General features: G+C 37.1%; 1 protein-coding gene across 1 annotated transcript in view; it reads left to right on the top strand.

The window, feature by feature from the left end:
- The window catches only part of lrrc16b (leucine rich repeat containing 16B), a 131,215-nt gene that overhangs the window by 74,811 nt on the left and 30,459 nt on the right, over positions 1-25,945 (top strand). The window contains exons 15-22 of the mRNA XM_015379428.1: positions 4,707-4,783; positions 9,473-9,577; positions 18,511-18,580; positions 18,678-18,759; positions 22,385-22,481; positions 22,572-22,626; positions 24,473-24,645; positions 25,527-25,595. Coding sequence (XP_015234914.1) covers positions 4,707-4,783; positions 9,473-9,577; positions 18,511-18,580; positions 18,678-18,759; positions 22,385-22,481; positions 22,572-22,626; positions 24,473-24,645; positions 25,527-25,595 — 728 coding nt within the window. The remainder of the gene's footprint in view (positions 1-4,706; positions 4,784-9,472; positions 9,578-18,510; positions 18,581-18,677; positions 18,760-22,384; positions 22,482-22,571; positions 22,627-24,472; positions 24,646-25,526; positions 25,596-25,945) is intronic.

Genomic DNA, 25,945 nt, shown 5'->3' with positions numbered 1-25,945 from the left:
GTGGCGTCATTTTTATTAGTAAGCATTAAGGCTGTTTTTTGAAAGTTTAGTGTTAACTTCAGTAAAGTGTCTGACTGGCCAAGAAAGTTAAAAAAACCTTTGCAGAAATAAAATAAACAAAACATAACATATCTAAACTAAACCAGCAGTGGCCTGGTGCCCTGCAAAACTTCTGATAGGGGAATCAAAAGAAAGATTTGAAGAGCTGTCCAAAATCAAAATACAAGGGGGACTCACAGAGGGGCCTTAGAAAGAGTGTGAACCATTGCCATGAAAACAATAAGTAATATATTTAGTCGCAATAGCCTCTATGAGCACTCTGCTCTTGTAGGAAATTCTAATAAAAAATGTAATTTTGCTGTAACTCATAGGATTTTTGTTTTCATTGAGTTGTTGTAGGTGTTGATAGGGTAGGCCGGACGATTCTGTATTGGTTTTCCTTGCAATGGATCTGGAGAAGCCTTTGACAGAAAATACTTTGTTGTTATTCAAAAATCTGATGCAGAGGATGCTCACTATTGTCCACATTCTTCACTTTATAAAGGATTCTACTTTGTGAAATAATCTCCAGAGGGTCTAAAGGAGTTCCTAGAACAGAGCCAGCCTTCTTTATCAGCTTGTTTCACTCATTTGCTCTGATGCTGTTTTCCCAGCAGATGATGGAGGCAGAGAGCACACTCACCAAAACCGACTTATAAGATATGCAGCATCTTGCTGCAAACAGTGAACAACCTGTGCTTCCCTAGGAACTACATTCTGCTCTCTGCTCTGTTCTTTCTTGTAGACGGCTTCACAGTTGTGTCTCTAGTCTAGTTTGTTGTCCAGGTGAACACCAAGGTATTTATACAAAACATACCATAGGTTGTTTAAGATTTGCTGCACAACCATTAGACAAGGCAGAGAAATAAAGGGAGAATGTGGTTAGGTTAGATGAAAGCAACCATGTTTTTTAGGCTCCAGAATGTTAAAGAAATGGTTAAAATAGCATCTTAATCATCAGGGGATTTTGGAAGACAAAATTTCCACAAAATATTAAACCCATTTTTGTCTTTATGTGTCATCCTGTTTTTTTATTCATACACTTGTTTGATGACTAAAGAGCTTTGATTTCTTTGTATGTGTACTATGGGTGGTTGCTGCCTCTAATGTGATTTTTTTTTATATCAATGCATTTCAGTGTTGTTGTTTTTCCATCATGTCAGAAATAAGTGCTTTTCAATTCTTATCCTTCTGTAATTTATTTCTTTTTTATTTGTTTTGCCAATATAGCTCCAGGATTAGATGTCCCAAAGCTAGATGATAGTCCATCATCTAGCTTTGCTTTCGCAAGCAGACCATTATGACTGTTGCCATAAGGTTCCGCTTGATACCTGTACATTGAACTTAAAAATATATATATTTAGGGAGTAAAAATTGTTTGCAACTGAGACAGAAAGAGAGGTGAGAAAGAAATAGAGGATTAGAATAAGTGGAGAGAAAGAGAGAGGGAGAAAGCAGTGCATGAAAAGAGAAAAAATAAAACAAAACAGCAAAAACAGACAATAGAGAAGATATACAGTAACTCCTAGAAGTTTGCTTCTATATCTGTGTGGTGGATGGGCAATTCCAGTTCCCAAGGGCCACTATCCTGCAACTTTTAGATGTGCCTTTGGTTCAACACACCTGAATCAAGTAATGAGATTATTGAGAAGACCTTGGACGAAATGACTGCATACTGAGAAGGAAACGCAGCCAGTTGATTCAGGTGTGTTGGACCAAGTCATAATCTAAAAGTTGCAGGATACCGGCCCTTAGGAACTGGAATTGCTGACCCCTGCTGTATGAGATGACAGGAACACAAAATATCCTTCTGTGTTTTAAATAACAGACTCCAAACGAAGTGCCTGATGCTTTGCTTTTTACCTTCAGCCATTATAAATCAGTCACATGTATCACACAAAGCTTATATTGTTTATATTTAATCAGTTAGTGTCCACCTATTTAATGCTACTATTGAGTTTTTAAATGTGCATCTCATTCTATCCTAATTATGTTGTTTTTTTATATATTTAGATTGTGTTCTGTAATGTTTAAAAAAATTATAAAACTAACACCATCCACCACTGTCAAAGAAAAACAGCATAGTTTCTAATTAAACTCTAAAACCTTTTTTTTTTTTTCTCACTTACCTGTTCTTGCTTGCGAAGTTCCCTGTTGAGTTTTTAAGTTTAGACAGTTCAATATCTATTTGCAAAAAAAGTTTACTGTGCTGGGACCAGTTTAACTGCAAGCAAAGCAAGGTTTTTGGAAGTAGCACTAGGGCCCAAATGAATAGTTAGGGTTATGTTAAGATGTGATTACTAACTCAGCAGGTGGATCACTGTTGCTGCAGTGTTTTTCTTTTCTGTCTCGCAAAGAGTAATTGTGCTAAATTACAGTAATGTGAGTAAATGTAACTAATTACTTTCCACCCTTGGTGCTATGTATCACAAAGTGTTGCAATTCACCCAACTAGAGAAATAACTTTAAGGTAAATTTTGGTAAATCATAGAGAGGAAGTATCATTATTAAAAAACTGTAGAAAAAATGGCAAAAAGGTGAGATGGGGGCGATAAAACGGTTATGGTGTTATCAAATCAAGAAGACAGGAGAAGAAGAAATAATAAAAAGGGGAGAGGGAGAAGAAAGGAGGAAAGATTGATATTAAAAAAAGAATAAGACTTGGATGTAAAGGTCTTTATTCTTTAACTTAACATAGAAAATTGTGATAACATAAATTATGACCTCTATGAGGATGAAACATTTTAAATACGTGGTAAACGGCCTGGCCACCATCAGTGCGCTTGTGTTTCATACATACCTATCATAACCACTTTATACGCAACATAAATAACAAAAAGTTATCTTCTCAGCCAAATGAGGTATTGAGCAAAAATGTTTCCTTTTTGATTGACTTTCTACTTTAACTAAGGAAATCAACCTAATGGTTTATCCGCTCCAAGACTTCTGAGTTTTCTGTGATTTGTTTGTTGTTGTTTTTTTCCTGCTGCTCTTCACCTCACTCAAGCAGTTTAAACACCCCATTAGAGGAGAAATTGACAAGTGAGAATCCTTTCCGCAGTGAAATGGCTGCCCCTGAGAAACCAATCCTCCTGTAATGTGGAGCACAGATTTAGCTTGGAATCTACTCTGCTTTTTTATAACTTCTCAATCTCGCTCTTCCTCAGTAGGGACGGAGTTCTGACTAGGATGCGCTCATCTTGTCCATCTTGTCTTTTTCATCTCATTTAACTTTAAGTCCTTTTTTATCTGTTGGGTTTTAATTGAATTATTGATACTTTTTTTACTTTTATCTGCAAAAATCTTCAGTCTATGCTTGATTAGACAAACTGTGCAATGATTATGTCGGTAGGAAATGGCTGAACCTGTCAGATAGTCTGACCTCTCACTAATGATGACAACCGTCTCAAGTGTTTTAATGTTGTTGAGTCCAACAATCACTTTTGGGTCACTTTATTCTAAGAGTAATTGGCTTCCGGTTCTTTTTTTTTTTCCCACTTATTAAAGCTGCCTATTTAAAGCTGGAAAAATCCTCACAAGAGGAGCGTTTCATTTAATATGCCCATTGATAGATGGAGGCTAGAATAATAGTTTAACATTGATCATGTTCTATAGCCACAGAAACCAAATGGGTCTCAGCACACTTTTAATTTAAGGCTCTCTGAGGTATTCTCTCCCTTTTTAATGTAAAACTCGACATTTGATGAATATGTACGATAACAAATTGAAGAATAGTAGGTAATTATTTTTTTCTGCACTGTGGGCTCAACTTTGATTCACCGCTATACGATTACACTTCTTATTGCCCATTTGGTCCCTCTGGCGGGAATTAGCACAGTTATCTGACAGGTGAGCACTTTCCATGCACACATTGACAGATTGGTAGGAACACTGGCTGCTGGAGTGGGCACCACTAAGCCTTCAATGGATAAAAGTGTAGAAATAATTGATGAAGATAAGTTATATCTCCAACAGTGGGTCTTTTATTTTAATAGCTGCTAATTTTGGAAGTCAACCTGAATGTGCAGCTTTGTAACTATGTGTGAAATGATTAAACATGAGACCCAATTCAGTCTAACAGTATAATCTTTCTTCAAAATTAGCATTCATCCCAACGCTAGAAATTAACATAAATATAATTAATACTGGGTTTTGATTAAATGTATATCTTAGATTGTTTTTAAACATGTTAATGTTAAGATAACTTAAAATTACAAAGGATTGCTGTTATGCAGTAGATGGAAGGAAGTTATGTTTAAACAATCATTTACATTCCAGTATTTCATGACACATCTTGAAGGTATACTGTGCTCTATCTTTCTGGAAATGAGTCTATTACCTGGCTGAAAATTGAAATCTGCTAACATTTATACTTTCATGTCGAAAGAAGACATTTATATTAGAGATACGGGATTCTGTTTAAATCCATCTGAAATATAGTGTAATTAGATTCTTATTCACACCTGCATCTTTCTTACTACTTGCATGACACGTCAAGTGAGGATTTTCTTTTATCTGTCACCTGCAGAAAAAAGGATTGCATGACTTTTTGTCTGCTTTAATCTGTGCTATAACATTCTCTCTCCGCCTAGAATAACTGTTGTGCAAAGTGATCACCAAGCAGTTTTGAACAGACTGTTTGTATTGATCTGTCTTTCTTCTGGCAGTTATTTGGGGCCTTGCTGCGGGGCTGCTGCGCTGACCTCTCCTACTTGAATCTGTCCAAGAACTCCTTCTCTCACAGGTCAGAATTCACCTCAGATATCTCTGTTTTTCATATTTTAGGGAAAGATAAAAAAAAATAAAATAAAAAAGCACAGAAAATTCAAACCAAGAGGCATTTAGAGATCATTTTTTTAGTTATTTTCATCAAGATGAGTGGATTGAGACTTCACTGAGATAATATGCCTGTTTTCTTTTCTCTGTGCCTTCATGCATATGTGTTTGCAGAATGTGTTGGTGGTTTTTTTCCCATGCCCACATGTCTCTGTTTGCCAACAAGTTTTCAGTCTGTCAAGTGCTTTTTTGCATGCCAACAAGTTTTTTTTTTATTGATTCATTTTCTTACGTGCGCAGTAACTGAATGTGCATGTCCCCCCATTTGCCTTCCTGGAAGGCTGAAGAGGTTCCGGATCTTCTCATATCAAATCCCGCTGGGGTCCAGGAGTCCCGACGCTAAGCATATTGCATTACAGAATTACAGAGAGGGAGAACTTGATGAAAATGAGACTAATTTTAGATTGGAATTATTGTTGCAATCCCTAGGCTCCCATCCATGCATTCTGTTACTGCTCTGTATATGCAGTTGCTGTATCTCTCAGTCCCCCTTAACCTTTTTTTTTTTTGCATTTGTCTGATTGAGTGTTGAGTATGATTTCTCCAACCTCTGTTGGATTTTTATCTCTTTCTTTTCATTGCTTCCTCTCTCTCCTCACCACTCTTCTTTCATCTCTGCACCCTCCACCTTTCATCATCTTTCCCAGCACTCCCTCCTTTTCCCTTCTGTTCATAGTTCCTCCCACCTCCTGCTGGTCCTCTGGTGTTTAAATGCCTGCTGGCTCTGTGCTGCCGGTCAGACAGCCCGACGTAGCTGTGACAGCATGGAGCTGTGAGGCTGAGCAGAGCTGATAAGAACGACCCGGCTGCTGATTCTCATGAATATGAAACCGTCCTCAGATCACTTACCCTGTCCGTTGTACGCGTGCATGTATCTCCACTTTTGAGAGACAATAAAGCTGTAGATACTGTTACCCATACAGTACACGCAGTTATGGTTCAGAGTTGCTGATAAAGCTCTCTGGGGTAAGGTGAGAGAAATGGCGACACTGTATCTGCTCAGGAGACAGAAGCTGGTGTGTATCTGTGAAGGCTCGACCGTCTACATGCTAATCGTTATAAGTGGGCCAAAAAAACTGATTTGGTGTTTCAAACACGAGAAGGTTATCGCTTTAGCTATGGCTCTAATGCAGCTGCCTGCTTTTCCCCTTGAAGCTATCTCAATGGCTTCATCTTCCCTTTATATTGACCTTTTCCATTTTTAGCCTGCATAATTTCATTTACTCTCCATTTTCTCCGTCTTTATCCCTTACTGAGTTTATTCATTGTTATCGCAATGGCAAGTTAACATGGTTTTGTCTGTATAGGGTGAATATTAGAGGATTTGAGATAGATTTAGCAAACACAACGGTTTGCAACAGTAAACATACCCCTTGAGGCAGTTTTTTAAACTTTACAGCCCTAAATGGAGAGTGTATGTTTTATTTTTAATGTGAACGTAGATCCAGTGCAGATTAATTCAGAAATGTCAAGTATAAGGAAAAAGTGCATAGTTTTAACAAATATTCCGAAATCTAAAAAAAAAAAAAAATGTTGTTCCTTGGTATACCATCAAATATATGTATATATATATCTATGTTGGTCGACATGATTTTGGGGGCTTTAAAAAAACGGTATCCGATATTCTGGCCGATATATATTGTCCTAAATATTTTATGTATATTTAGGACATAGACGGGAAATGCACTGTCCAACTATAGTCCAACTTGAATTCTCTTAATAACCACAAATACAATAAAAATAAAAAAAAAGAAACGGAACACAGAACTATACAATTAAAATAAGCAACTTGATTTTAACTGGTGTCAACATAAGACTACAAATACAATCAATTTTTGTGGTTCGGATTTAGATGTTGCCTTAAATCTGTGGTGTTTTTTTTTCACCTTGGTGGTGCTGGAGCCCTGACTAACTTTAGCAGCACAGATTCTTCATCTAACGCTATATCCTTCATTTAGTGGCTCCACACCTTATTGTTTCCATCTCCCTGTGAAATTAATAAATATACATTTAATGTATTTATAAAATTAGATTTCACTTTTACAGATGAGCATTTGAAAATGAAAACACATGGCTGCAAACAGCTTAAAGTGATAACAGAATGGCTAATGGGAGGTGTTTTGTTTCTGATTCTTTTTTTAAAACTTTTGAACAAAAAAACACCTTAAAAATATAAATATGTGGTATTTACAAACAACTGAAAATTTCCCTCCTCACTTAAACACAAGGGACTAAACATTTAAGTAGAAATGCTGCAGCTTATTAGAAAATCCAAAACAGGATTACAACTAAATTGGAGCCTTTTAATAATGAGTTTAATGAAAACTTCTGAATTTATGAGCCCCAGTATAGCCTGCTTGTCAGTATGAAGTGTAGTGGGACACAATATGACAATCTTATTTTCCCTCTAAAATTAGGTTTTATTTCACAAATGGCAAACACAGAGCTAAAATGATAATTTGTTTGCCAAAACTAGCGCATTTTAACTTTTTTAGAATGACTATGACCTGGATGACTGAGAATCTTCACCTTCATAGCGCATATAAAAGTTGTCTACTCTCCTCAATAGGCTCTAACAGTGTGTTTCCATGACGATATTTGTTGTCAAGGGGCACTAAAGTGCTGTTTTCCAAAATCAAAGCTTACCATGGCGTAAACTTACTACTTCTACTTCTCCCTCCAACTCTATACTTACCCTGGCAGCAGCTGTGCGAGCTTGTGTGTTATAGTGCAACACCCTATATTACTTTCTCTTCCTCCATTGATATGATAAAAATGACACAATGTTAATAAATGTAACATATAACTCCCAGTTTAAAGAAAAAATGAACAAATTAAGAAAACATTAATGATGGAGAGCAAATAGAGGGGGTGGAATTTGTGATCAAATGTGGGTAACATATCAGAATCAGACATACTTTAATAATCCCAGAGGGAAATTACAGATCTGACGCTGATATGAGAAAAAAAAAAGTATAAGTCATCCGATGCATTAGTGTATTTCCAGTAAGTATGTTGACAGAGGCACTCCTTCTAACCTGACTTGGCTTGAGGTGATTCTCAAAAAAAAAGTGCACAAGGGGCAATGTGTACATGAGCAAAGCAAGTGTTTTATTTCCAGTTCACAGTTATGTTTATTTGCTTATCACAGAAAATTATGTAGAAATGAGGTTTGTGGCCATTAATGAAATACTGTAGGAAAGAGACAAACTCTTTATTGAATTGCAATTAGACTAGACTTGAATAGAAAATCCCTTTATTGTCCCACAATGGGGAAATTGTAGTCTTTACAGCATTTTACCTTTTTCCAAATACAAAAGCTTTTTTTCTTCAGTATTATTACAAGATAGCATGGTTTTATCTGTACATGCTGAATATGGGAGGATTCCTAGAGAGGTATAATAAAAATAACAATCTTTCATTCTAGCTACATGTTTGGAAACCTGCAGGCTGTGGAAATGAGAAAGCACCCAAACAAAATCCATTGTAGCTTGTAATTTTTCATTATCCTTAAAGCCAAACTTGGCAAGCTATCAGTCAAGCTCTGGTTGTTCTAATTTTGAGTCCATTATCATCAGGGAGCATTGGGTAATGACACAAAAGGACACAGAGGGGGCACAGAGCATCATGTGTGCTGAAATGAACCAGGAACTGGAAAGACAGAGTGATTAGTCATTTTATTCACAATCAGTTACATTACCGCTCTCATATCTATGGACCAGCTGTGGCAAACACATGAAAATGTGATGAATATTCGCTTAGGAATCAAAGAGGAATGTAGATGGCAGCATTTTCAGCAATGAGCTGTTTCTGAGGTTCAGGTTCTATTACACTTCCCTGCTCCAGGCAGGATATTCCTAAATAAACCTCACTGTAATAGATATAAACTAATTTTTGGTCAGACGCAGGGTGACCAGATATTGCTCCAGGAAAGGCTTTTTAAAAGAAAAAAATATATATATAAATAAAGCAGGTCACCAGCTTCCTGAAAAGAAGTAGTAGGTAATCATTTCCTGAAAAACAAACCTCATCTTTCAGCCCCCACCTTCTCACTCCCACCTTTCTTCTTCCATTCATCACTTCTCCCTTTTTCTCCAGACACTCTTTTCCATCCTCTGCTGTGGTGAATTATCTGTACGATGGGGAGCTACAGTGGCAGATTGGCTGCCATGACAAGTGCTAACCACATCTGAACTAGCACAGTTGCATATGCACCCTCTCTGTTTGCCCTTTCCCCCTGTTGACAGGCTAATTTACTGTATTTGCCGAGCAGATGGTTGGCGGATTTGTTATCCTTACCTTTTAAGCAGTGGCTTTAATAAATGCCAAGTCCAGTAGTGTCTTCTTGATGTAATACTAACCTAAATGTCTGTCTGCTTTACCACTATCACATTTTCTCTCTGTCAGCTCCCTTCTCATCTGCTAAACACTCTCTGTCGCTCTTTATAAGCTTTTTCTTTGCCATGCCACTCGTTCTCCCTTCTTGTCCCATCTTCCATCTGTTCTTCTCTAAAAACTTTTATGTACTGTTGTCTGCCTGGCCATGATCCGACTCTCTCTATTTAAACGTCTTTTTTCCTCTATTTTCCTTTCCCAGGAGAGGGAGAGACTCTCTGCCGACTTTCCGGCAGTTCTTCAGCTCGGCCTTCAGCTTGACCCATGTCAGCATGGCCTCCATGAAGTTCCCTCCGGATTCACTCAGGTGAGACACGGATTTAAACAGTCTCATAAAAGTCTGCCAGCAAGCCCTTATGTTAAGTAACCTCTGTAGGCTGCGAAAATTGCTGTAATTAATTCCTGAATCTTTTAAATTGAATTTCAAATGAGTCCATTCAGTTTAAAAGCCAGTTTGAAAGACAGAGCGACCCGTAAAAAAGAAAAATAAAGGTCTGTCACTTCTCAATTGACGTGTAAATCAGTGTCACTGCTAGAATTGGTTCTAATGAAGTTAGTAAAGCAACGTTGACAGCAAAGCACCACATTAAGGTCATATATAAGCATAGTCACATCAAATTTTAATGTGGTGTTGAACAATAAAGCAGTCCCCAAATTAGATTGCTAGGAAATATATTTACATCTTGGTAATGTAAATAATGCTTCAAATCAGTCTAACAACGCATTATGTTTTCTGTCCCACAATAGAAACACAGGCTACAACTGCTGAATTTCCTTAGGCTTTATAATCTACTAATCTCCAGTTTACATCTGAACGGCATTGTTTTTGCTCCCAGTGGAGATAAATTGAAACAATCAGTGGAACAGTGGGGATTTTCAAATAAAAATGACCTGTTGGATTTTCCTCAACCACAGAAGCAGATTATTCCCTAACCATTAAGTTACTGGGAAAAAAACTTCTGTAGTAAATATAAAATATTTTATCTCTTTTATTCTGAGTTCAGTTTCCCTGTGCTGATCTTATAATGTACCCTCATATCACCATTCTAAAGTTGTAACAGTTCTTTAAAGAAAACAATAGATGTCTTTAGATTATTTCAAAATCCTAACCAGCTCAACTGTACAATTTGGAGCTGTGTTTTTTCCATTAAAGAGGACAATATGAAACAGGCAGCAAATTAGCCCTGGGATTGCTTTGGTGGAACAAATGCCAGGAGAACTTTAAGGGAGAAGGAAATGTGGATAGAAAGCAACATAAATATACTTCTAAAATATTCTAAGACTCTGGAAATTAGCTTTCTTTGTACAGTTGCATGTAGAAGTACCTTAGAATACATGATGGTAAAATCATCTCTTATTGATCATCCCTGTGCTGTACAGCATGCAACCATTTTCCCTTTTTCTGTTTATACTGAATGGCAAAAGAGACACATTGAACTTATGCAGCTGGAAGAGTCTCAGTATTCACAAACTCTCCTATGTGATCCACATATGCACATAATGATTCAAGCAAGCACATGTCATTTACACATTCTCAAGACAGATTCAAGACAGTATTTGTGATGCGTACACAACTATATCATGATTTTTAAAATACAGTGATCTTTGAAATGCTTTGCATTGTGTGCAGATTTAAGACTTGTCTGCCATGATTCGACTAATGCATTTTTCATAACAAGCTATGATTTGCAATAATTCATTGTTTTGGTGATTCACAAGAACTTATACAACACAGGTGATGATTTCGTTGTAAACCGATCACAAGAAGAGTAAGACTTTGTTACATCCCCTGCTATCAGCTCACTTTGCTCCAGAGTAGGGTAAAATCCGCGCAGGCTTTTAGCTAGCAATGCGTAAGGCCGTATATTGTACGCCCTTTACTAAAAAATGACAAATTACATGCCCTGCTTTCCCCTGGAAACTTTGTTCAAATGTTCAAAAATTTCAGATCTAGCAGATACTGACTGGAGTTGGAAATAAAAACGTTTTGCTGCACAACCAATCAGAGAAGCTGATCTGGGAGCTAGCAGGGAGATGGGATCCACGCACGTTTTCCTGCTCTGGCACCTTCTCTACTGGGGTTTGGAGAAGGACAGTGGTAAATCTGAGCCAGATGCCCGGCAGATGTCACCAGAGCCTAGAGCTGGGCAGAGGCGGTAGATGGCTGATCTTGAGGCCACCTGGAGAGTTCGAACATTGGCAGAGTGCAGAGTGGGGCTGAGGTACTTGAGAATGACGAATGATTTAACAATTCTTTTAAGGTGGGGTTCGGTAACCCAAAATGTTAAAAAATAGCCATATTAGACCAAAAAAAAAAAATGTATGTCATGGTCTTGGTTCTGTTGTTCTTTACTTTGCTCCTTGTTTTCTAGATTTATTGGTTTAATTCCAGTTTTGTTGTAATTTCTATATTTATGTTAGTTCTCATGTTTTTCTGTTGTCCTCTGTTGCCCTCTTGTGTGTGTGTGTTCCTTTCCCCTTGGCTCCCTCGTTGTCTCCTTTCACACCTGCTCCTTGTCAGCTCGTTAACCTTCCCTTTGTCTCTGTCTGCTATATATGGTCTCCCTCTGCTCTCACTCTTTGTTGGTTCCTTGTCTTTGCTGTCCTCCTATGCTGTTGTCCGTGTTCCTCGTCTCTCCCTGGCTCCTCGTGTTTGGTTTTCCCTTGATGTCTCCATAGTTCTGGTTTGCTTTTCATTATTAGTTGAATTTTTGCATTCCTGCCTTTGTTTACCTTTTTGATTAAATCCACAAGAAATCACCTCAGCCTCTCTGCCTCTGCGTTTGGGTCCTCAAACCGCAACTAACCCTGACAATGTATCTGTCAAATATCAAAGTCTTATATAAGCCTTGTAGAGACGCATGCGGCTCCGCGGGTTGTCAACCACTGTTGTAAGGGCTAAATAGAAAAGGTCTTTTTAAAAGCCACCTACTAATTTATAAATAACATTCTTTCCTTAATTGAGAAGTTTATACTGAGTTCCATTTCTTGTTTGTTAAATATTTTAGTGTTTTTCTTTAAATAGCGTCCAAATAAGGGTCTGCCATGTTGCCAATCTTTTGCCTTTTTCTGTTTGTTCCATATAACAAAATCATTGCCCATTCCGTATACATTCTGGTGAATGGCTGAAACATCGCAGTTACCTAATTGGTTGAAAACCATATGTAGTTTATTTAAAAAATTTGTACTTTGAGTCCATCAGGTGAGTCTACAAAATCCACACACATATGCTGCAAATAATGCAGCTGGTCCTCACAATAAGCTCTTTAAAGCTGTATAAAGTGTTGGCTTTCCTGTATTTTAATAAACTCGTTATGGCTTTCATGAATCCCCATGTACATGTTAAAAAAAACTCTGTTCAGTGTAGAAAAAAATCTAATCATCTTCCACATTTTAGATTTAGAAGACTGATGCTTAATCATAGCCTTTAAATATATATTTTTGTAAAACAGCAAAAATAATCCTTCAGTTTACCATACAAGCACCATTAGCATTATTGATCATCCATGTTCTCGAAAAGGGCAATTTCTACTATTAATTGACTTAACCTGACTATAGGTAAGTTGTCATCAATCACAAATAACAGATGATTTATTTCTAAATGTTGAATATTTATGATGCTCCATAAGATATAGTGGCCTGCTTTGAGAGCCCAGCATATTTGACTGAAGCTTCTCATCTCTTTTATATCAAAAGTGGATAAGGCTCTGAGAGCTTAGAAGATCAGAGAGTCAGAAATGTTTGGTTTTAGGTCTTAATTAATGTGAATCAACAGACAGAGCAGCATCATCACATTTCTACATAGTTACAGAGCCCTAATTACCCAGCTGTAAATGAGCAGCCAGCAGCTCCTGGTGCTCTTCATGTTCTCTGCTGATTCATCAGTAGGTAAGGATTTCTACCGGTACGGCGGTACATTCAGTACTCCCACAGTCTCAATATTTCTCCCTGTTCTAAAAAGGCTTCCACCATACCAATAAGTCATTGGAAAGTGATGGGGTGTTCTTTACTATTCAGTGTTTTCTGGGGCTGGTGATGGTGCACAATAAAACACTAAAACATGCATCATTTTTATTAGATACAACATTATTTCAGTTTTACATCAGAGCCTTAAAAAAAGTATGTAATCCCCATATATTTTAAAGATATCTTTCTCTAAAATATACTATTTTGCAATGTTCTGGAATTTTATTTTATTTTGCCTTCAACTTTTTCTAAATATTTATAAGGACAGGAGGCTTCAGTGAAAAAAATTCCCAGTATGTATTTTGTTATTTAATAGATTCTGTTCGTGAACATTATCACATGAGGCTGGACTAAGTTAAAACAAATAATATCGTTAATAATAATATGATTTAAACCTTCAAAACAGTCATTGGACTCAGCTAACCATCAGTGTTTTGTAACATAATATTTTTTGGATGAACAATTTGATATGGATCATCTCATGTTTATTCTGTGATAATTACCTGTTATTATTGTGATGTATGACATACTGATGAATGTGGTGTTTTTTCATATTTCTATACCAAGAACATTCTGCTGATGGTGTTTTTCTGACAAATTTTTCACCACCTGTGACAGCCGCTTGGTAATTGAATCTCCTCTCCCCTCATTTGCAATGTCTTTGGACAATAAGCATCTACTTTGTCGACAAAAGTAAACTGCATTTCCAGCATTTGTTGAGTTTGTACATTAAATACATTCACAAAGTTTAGTAAGTAGGTTTTAATACTCCAATTATTTGGCCACTTATCATAGTTGGGTAATTTATTCTGGATCTGCTCAGACTTGAAGACAAATATTGATAGTAATGATTTTTTTTTCTTTATTAGATGCATCAGAGGGGAGAACTGTCATTATCTGGACTTTATAATCAATGTGTCAATGAACATGTGAAGCCTTTTGTTTTGAGTTTAAAGTCATAAAGGTTGAGGGCATGTGCAGTGATGCATACATTTGGGTAAATCATGTAATATTTTATTCAACGGTAAAATCAAAACCTTCAAATAAATCTTTAACATACTGTTTTCCTCTGGGGCCAATTTAGTAATTGAAGAGTTAAAAATAATACTACACAAAAACTGTTGTGTGTAACAGTGTTTTTATTATTTTTAAAAAAATTTTTTTACACTGGCCTCATTTTATTTTTGTTTGTTAAGGTATTTTTGAATTATTATTTTTGAAATGGTAAAGGAAGAAGTATGTGCCAAAGGAAGAAAAAGGTGCATGGGATGTATGCAGTATATACAGTGCATCCACATTTGACAGGTTTTTTTTTTATTGTATGATTACTATAAAAAAGTTTTTGCACATGGTGTTTAATTGGTATTTTTTGAAGATGGATATTTATATTTATATATAGGTATTGCAGTGGATGTCAAATATAGACAAACAGGTTATTGCACAGGGTACCAAATAGTAAACTGCACATTATCCATTGCCCAAGTTATTGCCATTGTAGAGTCTGAAAAATGAGATGTAGTTCTCATAACATTTTTAAGTTTAATTTTTTTATAGTAGGATCCCTATACCAGGTTATTGCACAGAGCTTTTACACAGGTATTTATATCAATGGATATTGATATTTATATATATAGTTAACCCCACACTGCTCCCCAGGCGCCGCACAATTGCAGTCCACATCTCCCGAATGGGATGGGTTAAATCCAGAGAGTTCCTTTTGTTGCTCTGTACTTTTGACAGTGTAATGACAATAAAACGCTGAAAAAACAAAACAATGTAGATATTTTTTAGCACTCTTGAAATCTAAAATACCCTTTATTGGTCTATACAACACAGCATGTACTTAGAAGCACATTATTATGAGTGTAGAAAGAATAGCAAATGCAAGATACCTCTTTGTATTCATATGGATACATTTCTAACTAAGCACCAAACAGCACATTTTCTTCTTAAATGTTTAGTGTGACATTTCGTTGTTGACCTAAAAAAATAATTATTGGTAGGTCAGCCTACCCAAATAAAAAACAAAAAAGAAAAAACTACAGCATCAGAAAGCCCTAAAGTCTGATCAGCACACAATTTTCAAAATTACAGTTTTCAGATATATTTATTACAAATAAAGTTTGTGAAGCCATATTTGTTTTATTTGTTGTGTTTTTTTACTAGTTGTATTATTTACGGTAGTATATTTTTTACTGTTTTGTTATTTTTATATTTTTATGTTTTTCTCTTTTTTTAGTTTATTTTTATTTAATTTTTATGTTGTTTTTTTTTACTTTTTTTTCATATAAAAGGTATGTATGTTTCTATTAATTGGTTAAATTGTCTCTGTTAAGTCCCTTGAGATGACATGTGGTGTGAACTATTAAATAACTTTAAATGAGTTGAATAAGAGGAACTTGCCTTATGCACATAATCAGTTTATCATGCACTCACGGAAATAAATCGGTTTATGTCAGGTAACAATATTTTAAAGATAAAAGAAAAAAACTATTGCTTGGTCATAAAAGCATTAACGTGAAATCTAAAGCTGTTAATTTTGGTGGATGTAATGAATCTTTCAGACCCGTCAGCAGAGCTGGACATGACTTCCCAAACAAGAGCTACAAGTAGTGTTAATTGTACCTACAGTTGAGAAAAGAAAAGTATTTTGTTGTTTAATCATTAAAAAAAGAACAAAAAATTAAGTCTGCTGGAGTTCTTTTTTTTGTTAAAATGTGAATGTATTCTCAGATTTTTCATTCTGAGGAGCTACAAGTAACCTTTGCCTTATGAGCAGCATATCTGCATAATTGGTCGACAAATTTAAATGTGTCAATAATATAAGATTTTTGATATGTACAAGTAGACCCCCAACCTAACACCCAATCATTGGTACTTTTATGTCATCATAGTGTGCCCAGATGGCCAAATCATGCTTGCATAAAAAGCATTGTAAGAGAAATGGACTCAAACCTTGTTAAAAAGCTAGGCAGCTTTTCTTAACAGAAATGGCTTCCTTTATACTCATTCAACCAATGTTCCTCCCAATCCCGGATGAAAACATCCAAGAACGACTCTTGGCCTGTCTTCAGAAGATTGTAAACCACCAGACGATGTTGCTCTTCTTTCAGTGGCTTCTTTGTTTCCCCAATGTTTAACTACTCACAGTCCTCCTGGCGTTTAAGCGCATACACAGCAATACCATCGTAGCAGTGTCAGTAATCCTGATGTAGGTGCCATTTACACCCCTTTACCCACACAGCATGCACTGTCGTTCAAGCTCAAGATTGCAGGTGTACTGCAGCTGAGCACCACTGCAAAGATCTTTGATGTTTCATACCTACCAGTGAATGCCCCAAAGCTGTGTATCATCTATGGCCTTGCTTACTGGCTTATGAGTTCACAGCTGGCTCCGCTGGGAGGATGAGCTGTGGGGAGAAGGTTTATAGTGTGACAGAGAGCAAGGGGGTGGAAGCTGAAAGTTGTGTTTGTTGAAAAGTTCAGGATAAGTCTGCAGTTTCTCTCCGAGCTTTTTACTGTGGCTTTATAAGCCACTGGGTTGAGTTTTTAACACATAAACATCTCAGTTTCTTTAAAACTTGTCTGGATCTGGGTTTGCTATCCCACTTTCCACCTGATGGCTGACTTCAGCTTTAAGGAATGCTGTTGGTATTACCGCATTGCTCTACAGGGCATTTCTTGTGTGAGATATCTCCTTCTCCCTGGCTGCTGAATTTTTGAGGATGTTATCAGCCCTGTGATAAAGAGCTCTGATGACTTCTAACTTGAGCTCCAGTAGGTGATGGGAGTCGAACTGTAAGTTTTGCTCTATGTGGGTGGGTTCTCAGCATATGTAGCTTTTTTGCTGTCTTTTATCTAAGACTGAGACTTCACAGCCCAGAAAAGCTAAACTTGATTTTTTTACATCCTCTCATGTGAACTTCATACTTTTATCCACAGAATTGATGTGACTGGTGAAAGTTTGGACTTCCTGAGATTTATTTTGAATCTAGGTATCAGCAACATATCTGAACTAATGGCTTAATGGTGTTTCCTGCTTGCTACTTAATGCTCAGGATTCTCAAGCTTTAAATGATTAAACTTGTTTTCAGATAAGGCTAGGTGTTTAATATTAAGTATTGAAACAGAACAAACCTGTTAAGGGAAAAGTACTTTTCCACATAACTGTATACCTTGTTTCATAGTTTGTATTCTTAAAAGCATTGAGTCATAGAGACATAAAAGGCTGACCACAAGGGTCTTAAAGGTTTTATATCACATGGTAACTCACTCTCAGTTTGTGGATGTTTCTTTTCTTCCTCTGTTTATTGTTTTAAGCTTGCATTCTACAATAATGTGTGCATGTTGAAGGTAGTTTGCTCCCTAACCATCTGCAAATTAATCCTCCAATATTTCCGTCTAAGGTAGATCCAGTTTAATAATAGGTCGGTGGACTGGCCTTGAATCAGACGACCCAGACTGAAGCCTCTGGGTTGGCAAAAATTTCCTGTGCTGACAGGACTCTGTGTTCTTAGCAGCTTCAGGAGATCTGTTACTAAAACCTGCTCACAGTGTGGCCAAGAAGATGAGAGTTCCCTCAACAGGGATAAATGGAGCGCAGCGAATTTCCAATTTTTTTTCTGTAAGGTGAACAGCCTGTTGTTAACAAGCCACAGCCAAAAACCACAATCAATAGCAGGAAAAACAAAACAAAATTGGCAGCAGCGAGGGAGCTGCATGCTGCATGATGGATGCCAGCCAAAATGGGGCTGACTTTCTTTCTACTTAGCTCCCTCTGATGCATCACTCCCAAATGTGTACTTTTTTGCAGCAGGATACATTTCCTGCATGGTCCTGCTGTGCTGATACATCCAGCTGAGCTTGTGTAATGTTTTATGCCCATTACAACTGACTGTTTGACCTTAATAAATATTGAAAGCTTTTGAAGTACCTCTTCTTTCTAAGCTTCTTTTCTCTAATCTTTTAAGAAGGCTCTAAAACTTTTAGGTGTGTGCTCAGAGAAATTTTGAACAGCATGGGTTAGGAGTCGATCCCATTCAGGTTTCTCAGAGGGAGGAGATTCAAGGCTGGATTTAGGAAGAAGAGGAACCTTTTCTTTTTCAGTTTTCACTCTCTGTCACTTGCTCTAATTGCCTCATTCTCTTATTTTTGCCAATTCTTATCAATGTTCTAATTTCTTCCACACATATCTTCTACCTTCAATATATGTTCTGCCACAACTATTTTATTTTCAAATGTTGCCTGCTAATTTTTTCTTTGATTTTCTTTCAGAGCTCTGTTTCTGGGTTTGTCCAACAATCCGCATATCTCCGACTTACACCTGGACATCAGCAGCTGTGAGGTATCAACTGCTGGCCATCTACTTATGTAAATCCACTCCCAAACTTTTCAGATTAAAATCCCATCATGGTCCACTTCACTCTTTGTTCCTCCCACAGCTGAGGTCAGCAGGTGCCGCCGTGATTCAGGAACTTTTTCCTCGTGTTGCAAGTGTGGGGACTTTAGACATCTCAGACAATGGTAAGAAATCGGTTTGCAAAGCCTGTTCTCTCTATTACAGCCAAGGTTACTTTCACTTATACATTAAGGAGCAAATAAAGCTCTACCTCTTTCTCTCTCTCTCTCTCTCTCTCCATCCATCCATCATCCTTCCACCATCTAAGTCAGGGGTCGGCAACCCAAACAGTTCAAAGAGCCATATTTGACCAAAAAAAAATTTGGCTGGAGCCGCAGATTTGTAAAAGTCTTATATAAGCCTTGTAGAGCAACACAGGCTCTAAGTGTATTAGCCCACTGTAAAAATTATTACGTGGGCTTAAATATATAATAAGAATTCATAATTAAATATTCATCTTAATGATACATCATGTGACTACTCTGCTGTACACTATTTGGTGCTTTAAGTTTTAATTCCATTACAATATTAATGTATTAGATTTTGTTGAATTAATAGAATTAGAGAAATACAAAAAAAAAAAAAAAAAATCAGATTTTCTGTGTTATTTTTATATTGAGAATTTGGGAAAATAAAAAAAAAAAAAAGAGTGGTACCTGTTCGCTCTGTGAAAGGTTTTCCATGCTTGCAACAAAACTAGCAGCAGTAGTGGAGTTTGGAAATGCAATTCACTTCTTAAATCCATCTATGTGCTCCTATAATCTATCCAGAAGTTCTGCAATAACATTTATTCTCTCACTACCAACCTAGTGGTCGGCTGCATATTTAGCATTCCTTCCCTTGAAATGCCTTTCCAAATTATTAATTTTATTATTTGACAACTTCTCATTATAAAGCAGGGGTCTCAAACCGGTTCCAGAAAGGGCCGTGCAGTTGCAGGTTTTCTTTCCAACCAAACAATAGTATACCAGACTCCATTCATCTCATCAAGTCATCATGTTCAGATTGGAGTCACTTGATGAGATGACTGGAGTCTGGTGTACTATTGTTTGCTTGGAAAGAAAACCTGCAGCCACACGGCCCTTTCTGGAACTGGATTGACACCCCTGTTATAAAGCAAACATACTGGCAATCCTTCCGCATTGGTAATGAAAGCAAATGGTTTTCCTTTTTTCCTTTTGGGATCCATGGCCCAAGAAACACCCGGCGCTTTGTTTAAAACAGCCACCTGCCTTGTGTTGCAGGCTGGGGGTAGCGTGTGTATCTATGCTAATATTTAGTGTCAGTTTTTGGGCAAACACTTGTTTGCAAGGGGCTAAATAAGATCTTTCATGTTCCTTACCTGGTCTGTGGACAACTGATGGCTTTATTTTTTTATATTATTTTTTTTTTTTCATGCTACTTTTGTAGAAGTATGAAGAACATCACCATAAATTATCCCTTCAACTGATTTTCCTTTCTGAGCATGGCATCCCTGCAGCTCAGGCCTGTCAGTGATGATGGGTCCAGCATGACCCGTTTATGTTTTTCTTGATTTTCACAATGCTACAATTAAATGATGTTCTCTGAGAAACCTCCAGGGCCTTCTTTAAGTGTATCAGAGCAAAAGGAGCTAAATACATATGAAGACCATTCTCATTTTTATCTGTAAAAAATGTATAAAATGGATCAGTTTTTCTTCTCTTCATAATTATATGCTGATTTGTGATGGTCTATCAGACCAAAACCTCAAAAGCAAACAAATACTTTTTTGCACTTATAACTCAACAAAGCATAAATCATTTGGTAAAGAATACAAAAAGTCACTAGTGATTTTTTTTTTTCTTTTAAACTTTACATTCAGATGCTTCCTAATCACTTTCAAAGAGGTAAGATTTGGGGCAAACAGCTTATTTCCCCACTGAGTATTTCATGCTTAGATGGCCAGAATTTCATCAAACTCCTCAGAAATATGTTTAACCTTGAAGCTCCATCACGCTGAGACCAAACTGAATATTTTGATGTTGCAACAGTTACAGAAAATGTGTTTCAACTTGTTTTTTATCAATAAAGTTGCAAACCCTCTATCGCGAAAGCATGATCTGCTAAACTTCAATGTCCTTGAACAGACATTAATCTCTGAGATGTTTTATTGGAATCAATAACGCTAAACATGTCCTTTCAAAAACCTGGATCTATGCAAGCTTTGTGACTCTTCCTGCTTATCATGCAGCAGGAAACCGTGAAAAGATGAATCCTCTTTGAAAGCATCTGGGCTCTTTTCTGCATTGATATTCTCTGCTCTCTGAATGAGGCATTTTTAGTCTTGGATGCAGACACATTTTACCATGGTTACCACTTTCTCTTTTTCTCCTTTATTTTACAAAATGGGTGAGTAGGTGTGAGTTGGCGTGTAGTTGGGAATATTTCGGAATTTTTGTAGACAGTGGAAATTTTCTGTCTTCAAAAATTGAGTTAGATGAAGAAAAACAGTCATTGTGAGAGTTCATGGTAAAAAGAAACAATGAGTTAGACCTGTAACTTACGAACCGCATCCCCTGTGCCTTGGGAAAGTATTTCCCCCTTCACATGTTTTTTCCTTTTATTTTTTGTCTGAACAGAAAGTTGCAGACCATTAAATATATTCTGGTGTCTGACAAAGAAAACCTGAATAATTACATTAAGTGGCTTTAATATCATAATTTCATTTGTTAAGGGCTCTTTGTGGAAAAAAAAATATAATTTGTCCACTTGACCCTTATATTCCCATTTTTTAAACTTTGGCCTTCTCGTTTTAAAATAGTTTTATTCTTTTGCCACACTGAAGGATTTTCTTACATTATCGGTTAGATTCATGCCACAACATTTCAGTCTGATTGAAATTAATAGTTAAACTATCTGATGTCCTTCTTATGATTGTCCTGCTATTTATGGTACAAAATGATTTTTTTGTTATTTAAAAAAATGCTGCAATTATAATTTTTGAATGTCACTGGGATGGTCTGATCAAAAAAGACGTGTTAGTTTTAAATTAGTTTTAATTTCAAATTATGATGTTTTTGAACACATGTGACACAAACTTTTGTTTTTACCTTTGCTCCGCTGTTACTTCACATGAATCTACTATTAGATATTATTTTGGCCAGTGTTTTTCTTCTAGTTGAGTCTTAAACTGTGTCCTTAGCTGACCTGGATTAGTTTTTGATGCAGTTTTGTAGAACTGTCCCTTTGAAGAAGGTTCACAAAGGTTCCCTTTTCTTCACATTAGAGCAAGATGCGCTGTTTTGGAGAACTTATATCCTATATAATGTTGCTCAGGATCTATTTAAAGGATGTTTTCTCTCAGTCGGTCTGTCAGTAATCAGCCAAATTAGTGGTAAATCATAACTTGTTCATGATTAAAATTTAAGACTATTGCTTATTCACAAAAAGTTCTGTGTGGTTTGGAAAAGAGACAAGTTACAGTGCAATTAAAGATCATTGGTCCCCATACAGATTTGCTGTCAAACTAATTTTTGTATCAAAGGTAACCTGAGTAATTATCCTCTTTTTAAATGATAAGGGAAAAAACAGTTATTCAGTGTATATCTTATTATTTCCCCTTGAGTATTAACATTTCAAATTTAATACCTGTTCTTATATTTTATTGGCACTATTATGACTGTAGTTAAAGATCATCTGTGGAGCAGGATCTCAAAATGACAGTTTTTTTGTTCTGCCTGCTTTGCACTTGTGCTCAACTAAGTTGTGTGCCTGTTTTTTTTTGTTTAGGTTTGGATGCAGACTTGCTGGCTGTTATTCCGGCATTCTCCCGCCACCCCTCCCTCAAACATCTGATGTTGGGGAAAAACTTCAACATCAAGGGCAGGTATGGCCCGCTGCGGGGAAGCAGCCGTGCAGATGGTTGTGAAGTTGATGCAGATGATGAATGTTTTTCCTACTGTTTGTGCCTCTGCAGGGTGCTGGATGAAATTCTGCAGAAACTGGTTCATTTGGTTCAAGAAGAAGAGTGTGTGAGTTTGATTATGTAACATATTGTAAACGTACACACATGCACATGCAGATATTCTCTGTGGTGTTATGCAAAGATGCACGCCTACAAACACCTCACAGATTTGTCGCCTAACACACACGATTTTGCACGCCCAGAAACACACACTTGTCACCAAACTGGATTCTTGTCCTCTTTTATGCCTGTTTAAGCTCAATCCCCCACCTGCCACACACACACAGTACACAAACATCCTTACTAGTCATGTCGTCTGTGGGCCTGTGGAATGTTTCACTTGGTCTCGGTCTATCCCAGAGACTCCAGAGGTTTTCTGTTTTTCTCTGCTTGGCAAATTCAGCATGACGGCTAGCTTATTCAATTATTTACCACCACTGATAGCGATCGCTCCCAACGATGTTCTTTCACATAGAAGTTGAAGCGTGTTTATTTAAACTCTTACCCAGAGAAGGATAAATTAACTTATTTAAAGTGATTGTGTGGATAAACTAGCTTGCTTCATGGCTGCCTGTCCTGCCTGCAAAACAAACTGCAAAATTATCTTACATCAAGTCTTATAGCCATTTCTAATAACCATTTCATTTTTAGAAAGTTTGTTATTTAGAGATTTGACATCAAATGCCAACTGTTAACCAGTTAAATAAAGTAATTGCCTTCTTGTTTTTTATTGGAATAATGCAAAGATCAAGATTTTTTTTTTTTTTGTAAGTAGCTTCACCTAATACTCTGCTCAGCCATGATAGGTAATATAGCAATTGTTTAACTGGGGTATGTTCACAGTGTGAGTGACGTTTCAATCCCCTTTCATTTACGGGACATCTGTCCCATTGAAAACCATAATTGGGATAAAAATAGACGGAAAAATGGGATGTTACTTGTTCGCCTGTTTTTTAAATGTCCAGTGTAAAGCTATCAGCATTGACAGAGTCAAACATGATGGAGCAGGATGATTCTAGGGAATTATATCTCTATGGATGATGAAGGTTTATGTTCACACAGATTAAATTATGATAAAATCCAAAAACTAATCTGTTTAGGAATAAAACCTTTAGGTATCTGTTGAAAATCCGCAGAAGGAGTTTTTATTTTTTTTCAGCATTAGTTTCAGTCTAAACACACAATCGGTCGACAATTTAATGGCCTTAAGTACTTAAACGGAAAGCAACTGGTCTCCATCATTTGTTTCCTGATGATATTTCACTGCTCATCCAAAATGATTCTTCATTTAAGATTATAAAATGTAGTTAGTTCAGTCATACTAGTATGACTATTATGGTCACTGAAGACACTGACCACTCTCATCCTCTCCATAGTTTGCCTCCATATAATGTTAGATGTTAAGATGAAGTGTCTTAAATGTATGTCTAGTAGTGCAAATCTCTGGCTTCACTATTGGTGATAGAAGTACTGGAGCTAAGGCCAGCTGCTCGGTTTAATGTGGGTTTTCCATGTTTAATGTCTGTGATCCACAAGTCTTCCCTTTACTTGTCCTTGGAATACAGATGGACTTAGAAGCAAGTTTGCGATTTTGTGTTGTTCCATCCGTTTGTGTAGCTGTTTATTTTTATCGTATAATGATCTGATCATTTTATGTTTCACTAAAATGCATACGGTGTATATGTAATGACTAGATAAAACACAGGTGTTTTAAGCCATATGTGTAGCTCTTTGGTTAGCATGTTTCTGCTGGTCCAAACAGAGTCAAAAAGGGAATCAAGAATGAAATATGAATTACTTTTTGTATTGAAAAAAACTTTCACTCACTTTTTAAGACAATTCATAAAGGAGAGATTACGGATAATCCCTTCTGAAATTTTTCCCTTATTTCCCCTCATGTTTGAATCTCTCAGGCTCTACAGTCCCTCTCCCTGGCTGACTCAAGGCTTCGCCACCGCGGAACAGTCCTTGTCAACGCTCTGGGCTCCAACGCCTGCCTACGGAAGGTGGATCTGAGCGGCAACCTCTTTGAGGACTCTGGAGCCAAGATGTTGAGCAAGGCTCTGCAGATCAATACGACTCTCAGGTCTGTGGTAGATGTTTTCTCTACCTCTTTTTTAATTGGATCAATTTAACTACCAACAGATTTTCATGTAGAACAAAGCACCCAGATCTTTGGAAGTGAGTTGGAAAAAAGATGAATCAGTAGGATTAAAAATAAACTGAAGATGAGGAGTGGAGACAGAAGAGATGTGGAGATGCTGAACGCTATTTCAAAGAGGCAGGGGAAGGCTTTCCATGCAGGGGGTAAAACATATCTAAGCACACTGGAGAATTTAGAAATTAATCATCATAAAGAAATAAAAGTCCTTCGGGATAGCTGTTTGTAATAATACTCAGGAGGAGATGATGCAGAGTGTATGTTCAGATGCCTGAAAATGCAGGTATGAAAAAATGATGGAAGATTGAGAAGCAGCAAACGAGGACTAAATCAACAGTTTGGGGGTTGGATACTGACTGATAAGAAATGGTGAAGAAAGAAAGATATGAAGGAGCGGGACAGGAGGACCTCCCGGAGAGAGAGAGAGAGCTTTGAGTTTTACTGATTTAAATTTCTAGGGCAAGACGTGTCAGGGTGGAGATAAAGTGATGGAGTCGGAAGATTGATAAAAAGGGCCTTTGGAAAGGAACTGACTGCTTTTATGAAAAGTTGGATGGTGAATGTGAAAGGAATATTTCAAAGACGCTCGTTAAAGTCATGGATATTGTTTCTATATCTTGTATTCCCCTAATGCAGAAAAAGGACAGACTCAGACAAATGTCTAAATCCAATGTCAACCAATCACTGTAGCCGTTATACAGCAGAAGTGTGTATGTGTGTGTATGTTGATGACAGGCAGCTGATCCTCTTCCTCCTCATTTCTGAGCCTGTCCCTCTCTATTTCCTGTCTGTTTGATCCCCCTCAGGAGCGTGACGTGGGACCGCAACAACACCACCGGAGTGGGCTTCCAAGATGTGGCGAGGGCGCTGGAGCAGTAAGCGGAACATAACATCTAGGAGCTTTTTTTTTTTCTCCGATGATCTGGTGCCCAACATTAAACAGATCCCTCACAGAGGCATATAACAGGCAGATAACCATCCCTCTGAAGTGTTTACTATTTCACAGTGTTTCATCAGTCCTCTGGCTGGTGCGCCTGTCAGATCTGTGGAGGTGCACAAGTTTCTATAGTTGTCTGTGTGTACAAAGGCATGTGGGTGTTTTATTTTTTTGTTGATATATTTGAGAACTAGAGACATCTGTAAGAAATGAGCTATGGGTATTATTTGTTTGTTCTTGTCGGCATCAAGATTGTTTCTGTTATTCATGCAAGAGTGACTTTTCTTT

This window comes from Cyprinodon variegatus, unplaced genomic scaffold, assembly GCF_000732505.1.
Source record: "Cyprinodon variegatus isolate N-32 unplaced genomic scaffold, C_variegatus-1.0 Scaffold192, whole genome shotgun sequence".
Taxonomy (NCBI): Eukaryota; Metazoa; Chordata; class Actinopteri; order Cyprinodontiformes; family Cyprinodontidae; genus Cyprinodon; species Cyprinodon variegatus.
Note: the sequence above shows the minus strand (reverse complement) of the source record. Positions and strands in the feature narration are given on the sequence as shown.